This window comes from Anguilla anguilla, chromosome 5, assembly GCF_013347855.1.
Source record: "Anguilla anguilla isolate fAngAng1 chromosome 5, fAngAng1.pri, whole genome shotgun sequence".
In the NCBI taxonomy this organism is placed as follows: Eukaryota; Metazoa; Chordata; class Actinopteri; order Anguilliformes; family Anguillidae; genus Anguilla; species Anguilla anguilla.
The window spans coordinates 55,832,551-55,853,867 of record NC_049205.1 but is presented as its reverse complement, the minus strand read 5'-3'; the positions used below and the strand labels follow the sequence as shown (position 1 = coordinate 55,853,867).

Below are 21,317 nucleotides of genomic sequence, written 5' to 3'. Positions count from 1 at the left end.
GGCAAAACCATGCACTTTAACCCCATGGAAATTGTTTGATTATAAATAAACAAATTAAAGAGAATATACGTTTTTATTCCAAAACAAAGAGGGTATACAGTGTATATATATATATATATATATATATATATATATATATATATATATACACACCTCCATTTTTACAAGCTGTCTGCAAAGACAGCCCATGGTAGATGTGGCTGCTGACCCATTAAGGAGGGACACAGAGTTCCTCCGAGGTACCTTCAGTTTTCCTTCACCAGTTTTGAAAGTGAACGCACACTGTGCACTTGTAGATTTCACAGGATGGACACAATATGGGAAACATCAAAGCATGTCTGCAAGCTGACAGGACCAACAAACCCCAGAGAGGCTGTACATTTGTTGCTGTCTTTCATTTTGCACAAACAACACGGTCATGTATTTTTGTGTGTTCCCGCACCCTAAAATGGGGGTTGTTCGGGGGGTTTATTTGCATAAAACAATGTCAGATTAGTTTGATTAAAGTAACCTTTTATTGGCAGTTACAATTTAAACAAACAGGAACCTCAGACCGCAGGGGAAACTAACAGGGTAAATTTGTTACCATGTTCTGTGGCCATTGTTATTGAAATGAAAAATATGAATACACAGCTCCTGGCTATATAACCCTAATATCAGTGCCTCCGGTATTCTGTCACATTTAAATAACAAGACACAAGATGGATTAACCCGCTGTGACTTATGTGTCAAAATAGAGCATTTATGATTAGCAATCTCGCTGTGAGGCCAAGATGACTAAAAATCCACAAAAGCAGTTAACATGTCACCAGTAACATTCCAAAATTCAGTCCATGATTTGACTTGGAATTGTAATTCTTTTTTTTTAGTACAAAATTCAGCCCTGATTAGAAGTGACTGAGGTGTATGTATGTATGTATGTATATATATATATATATATATATATATATATATATATATATTGTAGTAATAAAATTATATTAGTATAAGTGTTTCCCTGAAAAGAACAGATCAGACCTATGATAGGACGATAAAGTACTCCACAATACCCAAAGGGTCATCAAGTGTGTTGCCAGGTAGTACAGAGTGAATGGCTAAAAGGGTGTCTCACTTTCATTTGCAATCTAAAGTTGCCAAAAAAAACAACTTGAGATTCCTCCAGGAAAAAAAATGGCCAATGATGGCATTTGCTACCGAATGATTAAATGTATAATTGACTGCATTCTTCATATTTTTCTCCTGAGGCTTTCAATGGTCTTGGTGAGTTGAGCCTGTTAACCTTTCTTTCAAAAGTTGAAATGAAGCCTGATATATTTGATTTATAAAAAAAAAACAAGTTAAATCCACCCCCAGATAATGTATTTGGCAGTTGATCAAATCCATTAATTCTGTCTGACAGAATACATTCAAATCATCAGCTGTTTGAATTTAGATACAAGGCCATATAGGCCTTATTCATTGGAGCTGCTGGCATGGATTTTCTTAAGACATCACAAACAAATCCATATCCTAATTCCTAGAATCCAGGAAGTGTTAACCAGCTGGAACACGGGACCACCTGTTCCGCTGTCTCAACATATAGAGAAACAGTTTCTATACGTTTCCTTTTAAGATTTCATGGGGAAGCCATGATTTTTCCCCCCCCATCCAGTTGGCTAAATGGATATTGGGGCCTGCTGGAGATGTCACAGGGACGTCAGACGGCGCTGAGATTGATGACGGTCCGGGGGGCCTCCCTTATGACCCCACTCCGCCTCACAGGAGGGGGAGAATGTGCGCGTGACGGGGAGAATCCATCTCCATGCCCAGGCTGACAGGAGCGAGGAGAGGGGCAGATGGGTGGGGAAGTTCCCACCCGTCTCTGGGGTGGAGGAGGTGGGGGGGGGGGGGGGGTGGGGGGGTGTGTGGGTGGTGTGGGTGGTGTGGGTGGTGTCGGCCGCTGCCGGTGATAGCCCCCTTTTCCAGTCTGATGCAGAGAAATGATGCTCGTCTTGTTTGTGCCGGCATTTCGCTCTGCAGAGGACAAAAAAACAAGAAGAAAAAAAAAAAGAATGAGAAAAAAGTTGGCATAATTTACGGTGACATTGAAGGATGCCTTTGCATGCCATCATTACTAGTCCCAAGACACAGCTTTTGTACTAAAAACATTTCCGAGAATCAAACCCTTGTTGCACTTAGATATGTGGAGTGTGTGTGCGTGTGTGTGTGTGCTGCATTTCCTGTATGCAAGTGCATAAAACTGGTCCTTTCCCAGCCAGTGCCAGAATTGCTTGCCTGCATAATATTGCATACATTTTCAGTATTATAGCGATGCAGTATCATAATAAATTTAAAACAAGTTTTGAAATAAAAAAACAACCAACAAACAAAGACTCAAATAAACGAATAAATAAATAAGTCTTTTTTTTCGCCTTTACCTTTACCTTATGGGGGGGCTATCATGACAGAGAATTGCGAAAAGGCTGCTCCCCGAATCCCAAATTCCCTCTTTGGCCTGCCGTGACAAAACCAATTTCAGTTCTGGAAATCACCGGCAGGAAAATGTGTTGATTCCCCAGGTGATGTGTTTGCGGAGTGCCATGAAATCTCTTCACTCTGGCAGCGGGCAATCCTCACAAACAAACGAGTGTTCAGCCGTCCCCTGGTCAGCGTCAGGTTCTCCGTGGGAATCCAGGCCTTGCATCCTATTGCGAAATGATTCTTTTAAAGAACACAGACACCCCTAAGCTCTCCCCGGCACGTCCTCGCATTTACAATACCCCAAAGGCCTAACCTGTTTTCGTTTTTTAGCAAGACTGAGATTGCGTTCGCACCCGATAAAGGAAAGTGACTGCTCTGCATAGTCTGTTTCTCGGTGTTCCCCATGCATAAATAATGCATTCGAAAAGGCGTTTGATTTTTGTATCCCCCCAAAAAAAACATGCAATTGTGTCAGAAATATAACGAACGTGCATCAAATGCTTCTCAAGATCGCACGCAAACTTGCGTATGCACCTTTCTATTAATGCATTTTTTAACTTTTTAAAAAAACTGCTTCTTGGGTTTGGGAAACAAAATGTGCAATGATCAACTGATATTTTTCCTAGGTGCATCTACCAAATATTCTGGCACTAGCACAACATAAGTGCGAGTGTAAAAGGAAGTTTATTAGTGCTAGTTTATAACATTGAGCTGTGGTATTGTTTGAGATAAATATACATCAGATCTCTTTTTTATTTTGGCATCAAGGTTTACTGAGTGGCACTAAGAACTATGAAATGATTCCACACAAGGCTAGATAACGTAATATTGAAATTCATCCATACATAGAGCGAATAAATATTTTCTGTGTTTTAAATCATTTAAAAACATGGATTTACATGGATTGCACTGACCATCACAAATGTATCTTCTGCAATGCTGCTGTTCATGATTTATTTAGCATTCATAAAACAAAGTGAAGTGCTATGTTATTGACAAAGATTAAAGATGGAAAGAACATATAAGTGTTTCTTAAAACAATGCAACACAGCAATGGTCAGGAACTGGACAGTGCAGAGAAAGCAGAAATTGGATATGCACAATCCATATCTATTTCATTCATTCATCCGGTCATTCATTCATTCGTTCATTCATTCATTCATTCATTCATTCATTCATTCATTCATTCATTCATTCATTCATTCATTCATTCATTCATATGATTCTGGCAGATGCAAAGAGCCCAGGCACACTGTGTGAATTTGACAGCTTAAAGCAGTCTACGGTCCATGTTTTCGATTACATGCAGCTGTTAGAGACATGCCTTGAGTGAGGACCTTTGCCACTCCTTCAGGCACTCAGTGCTATGTATGCCTCTGGATAATGAGCACACAAAATGGTGGGGGTAGGGGGGTTGTGTGTGTGTGTGTGTGTGTGGGGTGTGGGGGGGGGGGGGGGTAATCTGCATGGCAAATGACATGGGGGAAAGAAAGGGAAAAAAAATCTAGTATTTTCAGGGAGGAAAGTGGCTAAATGTGAACGTTAAATACACACATGGCCAGTCTCAGATGGTGTTTACTTAGGCTGTGTCTTCTTCCGGCAGACAAATTGCTTTCTAATACCCTGATATTACACCCAAGACTGTAAAACAGCAAGACAGAGAATCATGCGGTCTTAAACCAAAGTACTGAACTTGAGTGCATTGAAGAGGCAGTAGACATGCCATTAAGTTCAAAATGCTTTTCTTTATTAATTTGACCACGGGCACACATATATGGAACATGTATTGGAAAATATAATGTAATATATGAAACAATGCATTTGAATATATGGATGGACTTCATGTATATTTTGCAACACATGCCAACATATTGTTTGCAATATTTGAAATAGAAGGACTTAACATATATTTTGCAATACACATCAATATATTGTCTGCAAGGACCAATTACAAGAATATATTACAAAATATGTTTATCTTATCTATTTCTCTATTATTCAGGTATGTTAGGCAGTTTTAATAAAATGTGTGTATAAATAAAGGAAAATACATTTATAAAACATACATTTATAATCACATGACACTGAAAACATTTCTGACTACATTTCATTTTTTATTCTTTCATTTCAAGTTCAAATACACTGTCATGGTAATATATTTTTCAAAGACCCATCTTACGACACCCTGTTTATAAGGGTTATATTATAATTAAGCGGGGGCAGCAGGTCCGATAGTGACCTAACCACTACACTAGCGGGGAATTCATCTTTAGTGCAGTGGTTAGCACTGCATCCTGTTCTGCTGGAGACCGGGATCGACCCAAATTACATTGTCAGTTGAATTTTACTTGAAATATTTTATTATGCATATTATGCATTAATAAATTATCCTTTGGAAAGGATGACAGGATTTGTATTTTGTAGGATGCAGTTCTCGGGTGGAACTGAATAGTCATTTGGCTGAAGGTCAACCGTCTTAGCAACATTCCTACGCAGATGATAATAAAGCATATGTACAGTAAACAGTATACAGTATATCATTATATGGCATATACTGTGTCATTATGCATTTTCTGAAGGTTGTGAGCCTGCTATTAAAAAAGAAAAGGAACTGCTTAAATATGACATAATGAATACAGCTATGCTATGTTTATGTTATTGTGCAGAAACTGTTCAGTTTCTAAACAATAGCAGAGTCTTATCTGCATCGCAGCACGGATTCCAGCATACCCTGCAGTTACAAGTTGAGTTTCCCAACCACACATTTCCACCGCTCTTCTGTTTGCACTAAATGTGAAGCTTTTTGCACTGTCACACATTGCTCGACGGCGCTGCTTTCTTACAAGAGAATCAGGAGCTAATCTGCAAATGCCGTTCAGTCATTCATAAAAAATATATATATATATAAATAAATAATGGAGAAAAAAATGCATCATAATGCCATGCTCTGCCATCTGGTGTAAGATAATGCTCCATCATACTGAAATCCAGCATTGAATTAGAGGTAATGCAGGTTCCATCTGCACTTCATGAGAAACTATCTAATCTGGATTTGATTAGCTCTGCTGCGTGAACGCAGATCTGCTCTTTAATTGCGCTTCTATCCCCACGCCGTCCTCCAACCGGTCCACCGCGGCATGTGCAGAATAGATAAAAAATGAGTAGAGGATTTGGTATGGGAGGCAAATCACGGTTCTGGCAGGGGGTAATACGTGATGTGTTCTACGCAGTGTGTTCTTCGTAATGTGTGGGGAAAAAAATGCGGATGTTTCAGCATTGTGATAGTTTACAGCTAAGAGAGAACTCATTCTTGTGTAGGGATACTAAGAGCGAGACTGCTTACTATAGCTACATAATATTTTCTTGCTGCTTAACTGACATTCATAGATATATATCTGGGTAATAGTCTGCTCTATTGGTTGAATGAACAGCTAACATTATCTACATAGGCTAAATGCTTATTTACCAACTATAACATTTATATGTATAACTATATATTTTGAATGATTTTGATGTGCTAGCTAGCTGGCTGTAAGTTTGAAAATGTATTTAGTTTGCTAACTTAAACAGCTACCATTAACATTTTGAAACTTTAATTGTTTTCTCTGATTATTATTATTTTCTTTACAGCCACCCTTATCCAGAGCAACTTACCCAGCTTTCTTGTTTGGCACATCCATTGGTATCCATTTTTAATGACATATTTTATTGAATCAGTTTCAAAACAACCTGCTTAAGGGTCTAACGAGACCCCATACGTGATTCAAACCTGCAGTCTCTGAATGAAAGGCCAGTTCCTTACCTACTGTGCTACTCTGCAATAACTGTAAAATAGGTGTGTTCCTTGGCAAATCTTTGAATTCAAAGCAAGACATACAAAGCCACATATACACATTTGCATTACTATTTTGAATAACAACCCCAGACAGTGAAACTGAGTCCCTATCCTCTGTGCTTTTTCATGTCCAATGACATTGTTTTGTGTCAAATCCACTGTGATCCTGTCATTCTCACTGCAGATGGAGGATTTGAAATGACAGTAGGAAATCATCAGTGTGAGCTTTCGCATACATATATTTTTTTTCAAAGTCCTTGTTTCCTTTCTGCAGATTGCTGATGCATTCATAATGTGAATATGAAATGCAGGAACATGAAACCTAAACCATATATTGGAGTCTAAAATCATGTTCTCTGTGGAGGATCTGGGAAGAAAATTGTGCTTCCAAGAATAACAGAGAATATCGTGTGTCGTACAAAGTGCCATCTGCCTCGAACATTCAAACTATTATTGCATAATGTAGAGTAACACAAAATGTTGTATACGCTCTTACATGGTGCTGTATTACCTGCTGAAATATTTATGTGGAAATAGATTTTTTCGCCAGCCGCAGTCAACAAAGCGAGCGCACTCAGAATGCGTTGTTTTTGGTTTGATGAAATTGCAGACAATATTTTCCATTTAGGCCGCTAAGTCGACACATTGCGGAATGTTGTGGCACGGGGCGTTGTTGCCGTGACACCAGCCAATGGGCGACATGTTAAAAGCTCCTGACAAGGTTAGAGCTGTCATAGTTAAAGAAACGATGCCAACACTGGCATTTGCATCTCTCTCCTCGCAAATATCCAGGAAACATGCTGTGTGCCTGCTTACGAGTTCTCCTACGATGACAAGCTGTGTGACTTTCTTCTCTGGTGCCTGATTTGATGGGCATGAACATGTATACAATTCTGTTGTTTTTTTTTTTGTTTTTTTTTTTGCTCTCCACACAGAAATAACAAGAGGAAGCAAAAAAATAAATGCTCCCTCACGCACCAGTGCCCGCAGTCCAGGCGGAGCTGGATCTGAGACGGAAGCAGCGAAATCCTATGAGGGTGCGCGCTGAGCGTCCGTGTTAGCGCTGGCATTAGTTTTATGGTCGTGCGACTCAATGACACTGCCGGCGAATGAACTGGTAGTGAACTGGCTGTGCATTCGAGCTCCCCGCCGTCTGGCGTTCAGCTCGCTGAAGGACGGCTTGGCGTCCTCCGTTGTTTAATTTAGCGTTTGATCTGACCCTGGTGCTGTCTCGTCTGCGCCTCCAGCCCGTCTTCATCTTTCCTTCCCCCACCCGACCCCCGCACCCCCCCCCACCCCCACCCCCCCCACCCCCCTGGCCTTTCCTACCCTTCAGTTCCCCAGCCGTGTTGCAGACAGGTGTGATATCGATAGCCAGTCTACAGATGAGTCAGAAAACAATGCAAGGCTCCTTTCTGTTTCTTCCAGTCTGTTGTGAACACTGATGGCAAGCCGTGGGGTTCGTATTCGATCCTTTCCCCCCATTGGCCCTTCGTTCAATCCATGTTTGTTTTTAGCTCGGACTCACATGGTAAATATTTTTTTTTTTTTTTTTTCTTCTCACAAACAAAATTGGCACTTTGGTGACTGCTGTGTCCGTGAAGAACATATACAAGCCGAACAGGAAAAGTAAAGACTTTATCTGTAAATAGAAGTTGAGAACAAATGATTGAATCCAGCTAATACACTTTTATTTATTTATTTTTTTACCTGGACCAAAGCTTTTCCCATACAGGAAGCCTATCGGTAAATGTTGGGTAGAATTCCGCGCGCGGCTTTGGCGTGCGGCCGAGGGCTGTGGAACGAGGCGTCCCTCATTAGGCCGACGCCGGCGCTTCCTCCGGAGCGGGGCGGGCGGTGACGCATGGCTCCGGAGGGGCCCGTAACGCCGCCCGGTTCGCGGCGATGCGTCACGGGATGGAGGTGCGCGTGGCACTACAGCGCCCGTTTCATCTTTCGGGGAGAGGCTCTCCGAGGCGGCCAAGTGCAATCTTGGGAGCGACACGCAACCTGATTTAGGCCTCCTCCTTCAGATTTACTTCTGCAGTGCTAATGAACTGCAGGAGGCAGCGAGTGTCTTTCCGCCGATAGCAAGGCCCATACTTGTGACCCTCTTGGTCACACTTGTACCCATGTTTCGCGTTCTGACACTACACCATATATATATATATATATATATATATATATATATATACAGTATGTATGTATGTATATACATATATATACACACACACACATATATATATATATATATATATATATACGTATAAAAGCCTCTCCATGCTCCCATGCTCTCATTGATTCTCTTAGCTACCTTGCTTTGCTATACCAAGAAGTTTTTTTCTATACCACCCAGCAGTTTCTGCATTGAATACACCGCAGATGTCACGAAGGCTAAATTACATATTTTTCCTTTGTGATATTCATAAGTTGCACATACATGTGGAAGGTTACGTCACTCTGCTGTGACTAGGCCGTGTCTTCATGTGAGGAGAAACACACAATGCTAGTGTGTAATTCGGCATGCAATGATGTGACCACACACATGTTTTCTGTTTGCAGTGGATACCAGTGCTGTGTGAGGGGTTCAATTACCCTCACAACTCTAGAACAGGCAGTTAACCCAGACTGCTCTTGGGTCCACCCTGTGTTCTTTATCTGACCACCGGGGGGCCTCATTTAGGCCGTGTCCCATTCAAGAAATTTGTCCATGCACTGATGCGCCTGTTGTGGCCCAGTCCAAATCCAAACGCTTCTGTGGCAAGGAGAACTAAGGGACTAAGGGACAACCTCCAATTAGCCATGTAATCACAGAGAGTTTGAGAGGGAGAGAGAGAAAGACAGAGAGAGAGACACAGAGAGGAATTCATTAAAGATTGTATGGAACAACCAGATGGTCAGTTCCTATGTTCCTGCCATCCTCACTACCTCTTAATGATAGGTAGGGGTTTTTCCTTGTTTTGTTCTTTACGATGCAGTGATGAGACAGGCCTCGAGTTGCCATATCGGGAAGAAAGATTAGTCCATGCTGAACACAGGAAATTACACAATTTTATGCAATGTTCTGATCTGTCAGTATATTTAGCAAGAGATAATTTGAGCACAGCACAGAGTGCACAAATAATCTGATATATTACTTAGCCAATGTCCAATTCTGAAACGATGTCTGCTCTTCGGATCCTCACTTGACCTTTTGTTCATTACTGTTATTAGGCAAGCGCATATAAAAGTCAAGTTAAAAGTGCATGCCTTTATCCTCAGACAATCAAAGGATGAGTTAAAAACTGGCAGCTGAAGCAATGGACAGCCATGCAGTCAAACATACACACATACACACACACACACAAACGCAGACCTCCCCCACCACACAGAGACACACACATTCACACACAAACACACATACGTGCGCACACACCCACACACGTGTATGCACACACACGCACACACACACGCACGCTCACACATGAACACGGAGACTCCGACGCCATTAATTTGGGCTCATTTAGGAGGATTCACAGAATGTAGATGCTGTGAAATGGCAATATTAATGAGGGAGATCTTTCATGTGGAATGATGGCACAATTAGGAAAACAAAAGTGCAAGGCGCGACAATTTAAAGAGAATGTGCTTTGTCAGTGTCTGTGAACAGCACCTCCGAGACGGCGTACGCATGAACTGCAGGCGTGCGAGGCACACATCATCCCACAATGCCTTCTGAGGACCGGGCTCCTTCAGAGAGGCTTGTACACGCTCCGCCACTGAAGTCCCTAAACGTGTTCCGTGTCACAATGCAGAATGCAAAAATATATATATATATAACGTACCTGGATCGACTAATTGTTAGCGTACAAAAAAAACAAAAAAACAAAAAAAACAAGAGCAGCTTCTGAGCCGCGTTGCATTTGAAGAGAGAGTTTCTCTGTTATTTTTCCAGCCGAGATACCCCTTACCTTGGGGATTGAGTGGCTAATTTAGAAGAACCCAGAGTCACTCCAGAAGGAAATAAAACCCAGCATTTATATATCCGACTCGTAAAGGCCAGTGGCTTGTGCTTGTGGGTGTGCCTGGCATGCCCAACTAAATAGCTTTCCCTGCAGCACATTTCAAACTCCAATTGGAAACACATAGCTAATGATAATTGCGGGGTAAATGAGCTAGTGATAACTGAGTGAAAAGCCCTCAGTACCCACACAGACAAATAAATAAATAAACAAAAAATAAGAAATAAAGTTTCTCTCCAGTTCTGCTGATTGCAATATGGATAAGCACAAAAAAAGTACAGGTTGTTCTCCAAGCTTTTCACCGAGGTAATTCAATTTACTTATATATTTATTTATTTATTTGTTTGTTTAGTTATTTATTTATTTTCCACAAAGTTCTCTGGGTTGACGAGAGCTTCCCTGTCCCGCCTCCCCCGAACCCTGGGCAGGTGATACATGATGTAAATGTCTGACAGCATGAGGGGAAGTGGCAGGTGACAGTCAACGCCGGTCCCTTTCACTCACCCTGGCACATTCGCCGAGCTTGTCAAGTAGGGTAATGACTTCTGGCGGGTAGATGTGCCAAAATAACGAGTTGTGTCAGTCGAAACACATCTCGCAATTTTGCTCTCTCTCTCTATCTTGTTGTCTATATATATTTATATATATATGTATATATAGGTTTTGTTTTGACATTGTTATTTCTGTCTTGCATTCTCTTTGGGGGTTTTGGCCCCTGGGGTGATAACGCAAGAGTGGTAACCCCGCCCATACCTTGGCAATAGCCCCCCCCCCCCAAAAAAAAAGGGTTAAGCCATTACTGGAGTTCTGCCGACTTGACCCACTTTGTGGCGTGGCAGGCGTCCATTTTGCGGGAGCGGGCGTCTGTTGATGACAGCCGAGCCCGCGGGGCGTCGTGGCGCCGGCTAACTGGCTGGTTTCAAGGCCACCGGAGCCCGCGCCAGCGCGGTGACCCCCGCCCAACCCAGAGCCGAGGCGCGGCCGGACGACCGCGGCCGAGCCGTCAGCGGCAACAGAAAAGGAAACGCATCACCAGAGCGGACGTTCTGTCCGGGCTCCCGCCACCGAGAGATTATGGCGGAAATGGCAGGGGCTGGGATACGCAGCACCGACCGCCCCCCGCCCCCCACCCCCCCCCTACCCCCCCCTACCCCCCCGGCTGCCTCTCCGTCTTCAGCATTTAGCTGTGCGCGCTGGCAATTTAGCCATGCCGCCAAATGAGCACATCTTACTTTCCCTCACGGTTCCCCCTAAATTGAAGCCCCTCTGCTCCGTGTCCTGGATTAAAGTGGATTTTTTTTCGTTTTTTTTTTTTTTTTGTTGCGCCCACCGGCGTTTCGCCCGTCGCCTTTTCCGGTCACGGTTCGTCTCCGCTGACTCCATTCTGTCTCTCTCCTTCTCAGCTCCACACGGACCTGGACGTGGGCGGAAAGAACATCAAGTACGTGCTGGCGGGCGAGGGCGCGGGCACCATCTTCGCCATCAACGAGAAGACGGGCGACATCCACGCCATGAAGCGGCTGGACCGGGAGGAGAAGGCCGAGTACACGCTCACGGCGCAGGTCATCAACCGGGACACCAACGAGCCCCTGGAGCCGCCCTCCGAGTTCACCATCAAGGTGCAGGACATCAACGACAACGCGCCCGAGTTCAACAACGGCCCCTACCACGCCACGGTGCCCGAGATGTCCGCAGTGGGTAAGCCAAGCCCCCTTTCTGCACAAAACATTTTTCTGCACTTAACCCCTTTCTGCACAAACCCATTTCTGCACAAACCCCTTTCTGCACAAAACTCCTTTCTGCACAAAACCCCTTTCTGCACAAAACTCCTTTCTGCACAAAACTCCTTTCTGCACAAAACCCCTTTCTGCACAAACCCCTTTCTGCACAAACCCCTTTCTGCACAAACCCATTTCTGCACAAAACCCCTTTCTGCACAAACCCCTTTCTGCACAAACCCATTTCTACACAAACCCCTTTCTGCATAAAACCCCTTTCTGCACAAAACCCCTTTCTGCACAAACCCCTTTCTGCACAAACCCCTTTCTGCACAAAACCCCCTTTCTGCACAAACCCATTTCTGCACAAACCCATTTCTGCACAAACCCATTTCTGCACAAACCCCTTTCTGCACAAACCCATTTCTGCACAAAACCCCTTTCTGCACAAACCCATTTCTGCACAAACCCCCTTTCTGAACAAACCACTGTCTGCACAAACTCCTTTCTGCACAAACCCCTTTTGGCACAAAACCCCTTTCTGCACAAACCCATAAATATCCTGAAAATGACCCGCGAGCGTGATCTCATTTTGCGCTGCTAATGCAGCGGCACATCTGCGCCGCGCATCCGCGCATGCGAAGGGGTTGCACATGATCGTTTACTTGGAATGCAGCTCACATAGAAATGCAGAACGGGCGCGCTCATTTCCACCGGTAATTTTCATAGGTCCTGACCTATGAGGAGAATTCTCCGTAATCGCTGGAGAATAGCCTACACGTCCGCTTAAAGAACAATTTAGTTCCCCCAACTTGCTCCCAACTGTCCACGGCAAACTGTGTACATCCATGCGTGTGTGTGTGTATGTGCGTGCGTACGCATGTGTGTGTGTGTGTGTGTGTGTGTATTCCTTCCTTCCGTTATAATATCAGTCCTCCATGAGCGAGAAGTCTGCATTGTCTAAGAATTAATATTTAGAAACACTTAGATAGTCCATTATCCAGCAGAGGTTTGAAGCCTTTATCCTCCAGTGGTTTGGAGCAAAAGTTTTGCTTCTTTTTTTTTTTCTCCAGCCGTTGTGCGCTGAATTGAAATGCTCACAATACTTATCCCGGGGTTTTGACAGCAAAGTGAAGGAAATTGCCGGCACTGAGCTGAAGGGGGAAAAAAACGGTCTTTGAGGGCAAATCGGGATTAGCAGCCGTGTCTATTCTCTTTCACGGAAGTCAGTTGGTTTTGTGATCGTTATTTTCTTTTGTCGCTGCTGATTAATTAAACATTAAGCAATGTTCCCTTGTTTGTTTGAGAGACATTCTGGAAGGCTTGTTTTGATCTTGTTAAGTATTTATGTTATGTGGGAGACAGCCATGGATGAAATCAAGGGTCCTTTGAAATAATAAAACAAAACACAAACATGCTTTTTGTGATGCTCACATCACAAAAGTCTTACAATGGAGTTTAAACGATATGAGAGTAGAGAGCGGACGAAATATAACTGAGAAAATTACATTTCTTTTTTTAAACATGGAAAAGTGATTCCAGTAATGACTCTCATAAAGAAAGAAGAATGCATTGTTGTCAATATGAAAATAAATAAGATGATATAAAAGAATCTCAGTAAAACCATCGATGGGTGACTCATCCTATTAAGGGACTGTCCTAGTGTGTGTCTGGGCAAAAAAAAAGTATGAAAAAGTGTCTATAAAGGTGCAAACTCTTGTTATATGGGGTGGTAAAATTACCCCTAACCAGCATACATAGGCAAATTGATTTGTACTGTTTTTGCTTGTAAAAGGTGCTTATTAGTACCCAAATAGAACAATATTGTACTTTTAAGGTACATATGGGACATCTGTTTCTTAAAGAGCACAAACTTACCTCCACAGTACCTTTATTTCTGACAGTGGACATCCATTTTTCATTTTGCACCAGCCATTTTTCTGGTTGTCTGGGCGACCGCAGTCACAAACAAAATGTCTTCCCTCTGACTCTGCGAGCTGAGCAGCTGTCCTGCGGAATAAAGAGAAGCATTGGCTTGACATCACAGCATGTTTCCAAGGAGATCATGTGCTTGTCTGAACTCTCCATAAAATGCCGGAAAAGGTTTTGACACACACAAATTAGGCATGAACACACAAATGAGGCATTCCAAATTGAGATCAAATATTTAACAAACTCAAAAAACAAGAGTTCTCATACTTTTTTTAAGCACTGACTCATGGATTCAGTTGACATTTTTCAAATATTTTTTTTATTTTATTTAAATATGCAGCTCACATTTTTGCATACTATTCATTTGCATAGTCAGATATACACAGAGGCAATTCAGGTTAAGTACCATGCTGAAGTACTGTGCCATGCTGAAGTACTTGCAGAAAAGTGCCATGAAAAGGGAATGAGCTCATCACCATGTCTGCATTCTGGGCACTCAGTATCACCGGGCAGATTGTGAGCTTTCTCATTTGTTCAAAGGGCTTTTGTCTTGTGGCCCTTTTTTCTCCAGTCATACACAGACTTCCCAGGGAGCTGCTTTTCAGCTCTTTTGCCTTTTCTTTAACTCGTCGGGATTCATGCAAGGTCAGTGGAGGCAGAAAGAGTCCGATGTACGACACCCACACCTAATTATGGAGAGCGGCTATGAGAACCAGCGTGATGAGCGCGGATCGGGCGCGCCACCGAGCTCTGGCCCATCTCCCTCCCTTCAGCACGTACTGTACACACATGAACACGCTCGCACGCACGCACGCACGCACGCACGCACGCACGCACGCACACACTCATGCACATGCAGGCATGCTCACACACGCACACACACACACACACACACACACACACACAACTCAAAGATCTTTAACTGCTGTGATTAACTCACATTAAACCAGCCCGTGCTCTCGTTCAGCGGATGTCCTCAGGTTAAATGTGGCAGTAGTAATGAGGGCTTTGTACACACCCACGCAGAGACTGAGAGGATGGTCAGAGATGTGGAAGCAGAGATGCATTCTGGAGTTTGAAGTCTTAAGTAACATGGGAGGAGGAAGCTCTTTTTTTTAAAGGTGAGCTGAGCTCTTCAGAGGTTGGCCTCAGGCAACTGTTTACGCAAACGGACCCGCAAGGGAATTCACATGTTGTAAAAGATTTGTAGGTGAAGAACTGTTTGCATGTCCTGTTTGTAACCTGGAGGATGAATACACCATTGTAGTTAAATTCCCAGTTTCACCCTGGGGAAGTGTTTGCTAAATGTGCAATCGAAGCTGACGTTAATGAAAAATTTCCTGACAGTGTCTCATTGCAACTATAATTAATTATAACAGTGTTGGCTGCACGAACCTATTTAGTATGTCTCCATGCATTTGTCTGTGTGTGTGTGTAAGTGTGCGCGTGTGTGTGTGTGTGTGTGTGGGGGGGGGGGGGGTTCCCCGTCTTCCCCTGGCCTAGCCATTTTGTATGTATTTCTATCTACATGGATGAGATTTTGTATGTATTTCTATCTATCTATGGATAAGATAAAACTGCAGTAATGCATAAAGGAAAACATAGTGGTAATATTTATTTATTTATTTATTGTGTTTGTTTTTCATCACCAAATGCACAAAAGCCACGGAACAGGTACAGAGTGTAAACTATATATCACAACTTATCGTCTTTCACCATCAGTCCCTATTAAGTTTCCAAGCAATTTCCATTTTTATCCCTAATAAGCCTATAAATATAGATTTACATTAGTTTTGCAACCAGGCTATGACCTCCAAACATTCAAATTTTCAATTCTTAAATTATTGTTATTATTGAAATCTTGACTCTGCAGAAAAAGTGTAAGCTATATATTGTGCGTTCATGAGATTATTCCACGTATTCTTTTGCCGAAATTGATTTAAATTTGTTACTTTCAGTCGGAATTTCAAGCACAAAGGGAATTATGGATCATTTGCATGGATTGGGCAAATCCCATAGGATTACTGCCTCTGTTTTCCCACTAATGGAGTCTTTGACTTTAAGGCCGAGACGTGCACAAAATTTCCCCATCAGGTTTCCCGATCCATATGCGAGCTCGGCGGCACTCGCGGCTTTCCGGTGCCCGCGAGGGGATTGCGAAGTTGTTGAAATAACTAAGTCTGCTCGAGATTATGTTTCATGTAATTGGAGTGGAGTAATCCGTCCCCTACCTGCGAAAGAGGTGTGAACGACAATAATTGTTACACAGAAGGGTAAAAAAAAAAAAAAAAAAAAAACGTGTTTGCCGACTCGAACCCTGACGAGATGGCCACTGGGGGCCTCTTGGTGTGCCTGCTTCGCCGGAGAGCCAGGTGATAAACCGGAGAAGAGACAGATGGCACCTTATTCCTCCACCCTCTCCTCCAAACACCAGTAGTCCCGCTGCAATATCAAGGCCTGTGCAAACAGACACATGGCCGCCCTCATTAAATTAGAGTCCCGAAATGCAACTGAAGTGGCATTCATGAATTCTCGCTAGTTCATTTGGATTCCTCGTGCTTGGTGAGCTTGGTAACCGCACTGATGAAACTCTCTCATTGATGAGACCCGTTCTGCTCGTAATGAATAGGATTTCAAACTGTGCACCGTGTATGCAACGCATTCGATAATTTCCATGAATCACCAGAAATTTTATTTTTAGAAACTTAAATGATATTAAATGAGAAGAAGTGAATGCTGTGTTGATCTAGGATGAAGAACATTCCCCTCAGACTATAGGGAGGGGTGTGAATATTCAGAAAAGGTAATCCACTCATACATCTGGAGTAAATGGATATTTTAATGCTTTAAAGTTAAGGGCAAATGCTAGAAAAAAAAACAAAACAATTATTGAAAGCAGTTTTTGTCCCTGTAGTGACACTGGACCAAAATAAAGGTGCGCTCCTGCTCGGTGTGGGAAGAACAATCCAGGTACTGTCAATATTCACCCCTATTTTGAGAGAAACAAAAGGCCTCTTTTGTAAAAAAGGCACTCATGGCACAGCGATGACACATGCATCTTCAGCTGTCGAAGCGCGTCATTGATTTTTGCGTAAGCTTTGTGTAGCCTCGCCGGGCCTTTTGTGTCCATGTTTGATGACTCATAAGCTTGGCCCTTAGTCAGATTCCTGTGGCACCGAGCCGCTCAGAAAGGCCCAGAGGTCTGGAATAGCATCCTGATTTCTTTTAACGCGGTACATGAAGCAGAGAAGCAGCCGGTTCAGTTTTTAAAGTCCTCAGTTTTTATAGCCCTAGGGAATTTAACCTGAAGCCATTGTTGGGACAGCCTAACCAATGCTACTGAACCATAAAGCCTCATTTTTGGGTGCGATGTAGTTTTTGTTACACCTCTTAATAGCCCAGTTTGTCTCCTTTTGAAGAAGTTGTCATGGGAATAAGGCCGGGACATTTGTTCTGTTCTATGCTGGGAGATTGTTAGAGACCACATTGTAATGAAAGACAAAACAGTCGTCTGCTGGGAGAAACAGAAATGGAAAATAAGTGATAAAAGAGAACTTGCAGAATCACTTGGGTTTTCTCTCTCTCTCTCTCTCTCTCTCTCTCTCTCTCTCTCTCTCTCCTCCTGGAGGCTCTTAAAGTAATGAGTGAGTGTAAATAGGCTTGGCCTTTGTTAATGGGCTGATGGGACATGGTGATTGTTGGAGTGCTGAGTTTGATATGCCTTGACAGGACAGTCGATATTGGGGCGGGTGTAGTGGTTACCTCCCTCTGACAATGGGGGGGGGGGGGGGGGGGGGGGGGGGGGGGGGGGGTTCATGGTGAATGGTACCACATGTGATATATACAAACTTGCCATATATTTATAACTCCAGGAGCTGTAGATTATTGGTGTTTTCGACTCAAATTTGCATTTTGCGTTTTAAGCCACAAATCAAAATGATTTAATCTTTAATTTATGAGGTATGTTTGACCATCACAGGATATGGAATATTTTTGTACCCTTGCAATTGCAGTATGTTTTTTCCCTATTCTGATTTCAGGGTGTTTTAACCATAAATGGCAGATATTTCTTTTTTTTTAAATTAATTATTTTCTCATTGTTCTCTGATATGTATTCTGATTATTTTTCTTTAATATTAATCTGGGTTTGATTCTCCCAAATGGCTGTTCTAGCAGTGAATGCAGTGAGAAATGGTGTTGAAGTCCTGTTGATACAATTTTAATGTTCTTTTGTGCTGAAATTAAATTTCATCATGGCAAATATTGTTTTCCAACTGATTCTGCAATGATTGTTTGTTATTAATATTGTAAAATATATATTTTATGCTGAAAGTCTATTTTATGTTATTGTATTTCAGAACATTTTAAATGATCCTTCATCTCTTTTTTGCTTGTGTGGCCTTGAAGAAAAGCTTTCTCTCTATCATGTCTTCACATTGTCTAGTCATCTTAAATCATGGGTGATGGATGCAATTTGGCATGATGATAAATGTTAAATGAATTAATACCCTTCTCAAGGCCATTTCTGTCAAAAGCACTATTGATTCATCCATACTTTCTAATTACTATATATAGTTTGGGGAAAACCAAACTTCTTACCCACGCTGTTATTCCCATCGTAAGGTATACATACCGGGTGATATTAATCTTTATATCGACCACTGTGTTGATGTGTAAGATGTGCATGTTTGGAATTTACATTGTAATTTCAATAAGTGGAAGTCTGTGTACCAGAAAGGCACAATGTGGGGGCCCGATTGACCTGAAGGGGACGCTAGAGAGCAATGAGACACAGTCATCCCAACAAGTGAAATCCCTCCCTGTGCAGGGAGATCTGTGTCAAATTATGCCCAGCCAAGCGTGCGCCTGCTGGCCGTAGTTGGCACAGGCAAAGTCCGGGTTTGACATGCACACGTAAAAAAAATATGGCGCAATATAATTTTATAACCAAAGCTCGCGAGCCAGGTACAGACAGTGTAGAGGACACCTTCGTTTCATAATTATCCAGAACCTGTTTTTTGATTGGGTCTGATTCATCGGGTCTCATTTTTATTTTTATTTTACTTGATGGTCCGTTTTAATGTCATGGCGTTACGAGCCTCGTATTACGCGGCGCAAGTTAACTGTGCATCGGAGAAGAGGAGCGCGGTCGGCGGCGTAAACCGAAGCAGATGAGTCACAGATTGGCTTTTACAAGGCGTGTGACAGCGGGGCTGTGAGAGACAGGAAGGGGAGCTCAGTCTGTGGAGAGTGATGGAGCAGAGGAACTCAGCGAGGGCCTTCGCCTGGCGCTCCAGTCGGTACTCCTCCGTAGCCAAAGCTTATTTTTATCCCGCGGGACGGCTGGATTCTCTCTCCCAGGCCTCCTTTCGGAAATCGTGTTTGCCTCATCTATTAATTATGCAGCCAGAGAGCTGTGGATATTTAATGCGGTGTCAGTGATTTTTTTATTTTTTTTGTTCTCTCTCTCTCCCTCTCTCTCTCTCTCTCTCTCTCTCTCTCTCTCTCTCTCTCTCTCTCTCTCTCTCTCTCTCTCTCTCTCTCTCTCTCTCTCTCTCTCTCACTCTGTCTCTCTCTCAATCTATCAATCTATCTATATCAGGGGCCTCCAATCTTATTCGAAAAGGGCCAGTGCGGGGTGCAGGTTTTCGTTTTAGCCCAGCACTCATCTCAAGATCTCAAGTCACCAGATTAAACTAATGAACTACTCATGGTCCTCAATCAAGACCGTGATAAGTAGAATCAGGTGTCATATAGCTGAGACCCCTGATCTGCATTATTCTTTTTCTGTGGTCATTCCTATGAGAGAGATAGAGATAGAGATTGTGTGTGTGTGTGTGCGTGTGTGTGTGTGCATGTGGGTGTGTGTGTGTGTGTGCGCGCATGTGTGCATGTCTGCATGTATGTGTGTGTGCGTGCGTGTGTGTGTGTGTGTATTTCATAGTGCATGAATTCATTCATTCAGTTTCTCTGGCTCTTGGCTGCAGTGTTTTCATTTGTGTGTGCTTTAGCTTGTACTGCATTATTAATGGTGAGAGTTGCATAGTGTAGCTGTGTATTCCCCCGGGATACTCTGAATCTCCATCCCAAATGAAGAGCACTGATTTCTACCAGTGGCAAATGGTGTCTTTTCATTTATTTTTAATGTATTTTTTAAAATCCGTATTCTAACCAGTGTGCGTAAACTAAACAGTAATCGGGAAGGGAAAACTAAGGAAATTAAGCAAAGGAAATATGCATTTGCTCTTTGTGGAAACAAACACACTCACACACACACATGCACACACACACACATACACACACCTACGCACACACACACACACACACACACACACACACACAAATAACGTAAGAAATGATGACTTGATACTGAACTGGGTGAACTTAGGGATGTTGCATCTCCTGTCAGTGTGTCCAGCTGGGTCGAAATGGAAGATTCATGTGTTGTATGCCCTAGTGGTAGATTGTGCACGGAAATGCAGAAACATTTATCATAGAGGCAGAGGACTGAGAAACAGCACCTACAGAAGGGGGAAAAAGTGAGGATGAAATCCCATTAAGCAAGGTCGTTTGAGAAAGGAACACAGATGTGTCGAGCAGATCCAATGATAAATCTCTTGAAAAGGATGCCCCTTGCCCTCGAGTAGATATCGGTCCCATTAGCCCAAACTTTTGTGCGGTTCAGCTGAAGTGCTGGTACAAGTAGGTGATGTTGTCCCTTTATCTCTGCCCCGTGCTGTGATCGAATGTCACCCTCACAATAACAGCAGTGATGATAAAAATGGCATGGCGATAATTAAGATGATGAAAATCGAATGGTCAGTATTCGGTCAGAAGTCATATTTAGTATCAGCACTTTTTTTCTGTTGTCTGTGTGTGTGTGTGTGTGTGTGTGTGTTTTTGTGTGTGTGAGAGACCTTGACTTTTGACCTGTGCATGTATGCTGAGATTGATGTTTATCTTTGGGAAGAAGGCTTTGAGTTCTGCCTCAGATCAGAATGTATAGAGGACTGTAGGTAACAGGTTTCTTCTTCTTCTTCTTCTTCTTCTTCTTCTCCTTCTGTATATGAATGGATGGCAGTGTAGTATAATGGGTAAGGAGCTGGTCTTATAACCTAAAGGTCACAGGTTCAATTCCCAGGGAAGACACTGCTATCAAACCCTTGGGCAAGGTAGATAACCTGCATTGCTGCGGTATATGCTTCAATGCAAGTGCTATGTAAAATGTTGTGTAAGTCGCTCTGGATAAGAGCGTCTGCTGAATGCCTGTAATGTAATGTGTGTGTGTCCATGGCTCTGTGTCCATTTAGGTGTTTGTGCGCACGTGCCCGTATGTCTGCCCGTATGAGGCATGTGCAGACGTGTGCGAGT

The 21,317-nt window shown here is 42.9% G+C and overlaps 1 protein-coding gene and 1 long non-coding RNA gene across 4 annotated transcripts in view; one reads left to right on the top strand and one right to left on the bottom strand.

Annotated features, from left to right (window-relative positions):
• LOC118228406 (cadherin-8-like) overlaps nucleotides 1-21,317 on the top strand; it is a 171,061-nt gene that overhangs the window by 110,477 nt on the left and 39,267 nt on the right. For all 3 annotated transcript variants that reach the window (XM_035419925.1, XM_035419924.1, XM_035419922.1), the window contains exon 3: nucleotides 11,700-11,994. In XM_035419925.1, coding sequence (XP_035275816.1) covers nucleotides 11,700-11,994 — 295 coding nt within the window. The remainder of the gene's footprint in view (nucleotides 1-11,699; nucleotides 11,995-21,317) is intronic.
• On the bottom strand, nucleotides 1,907-14,933 carry LOC118228408. The gene is made up of 3 exons (XR_004765482.1): nucleotides 14,887-14,933; nucleotides 13,904-14,024; nucleotides 1,907-2,013 (listed from the first exon to the last, which is right to left on the bottom strand). It is a non-coding gene; the product is annotated as an uncharacterized LOC118228408 (long non-coding RNA).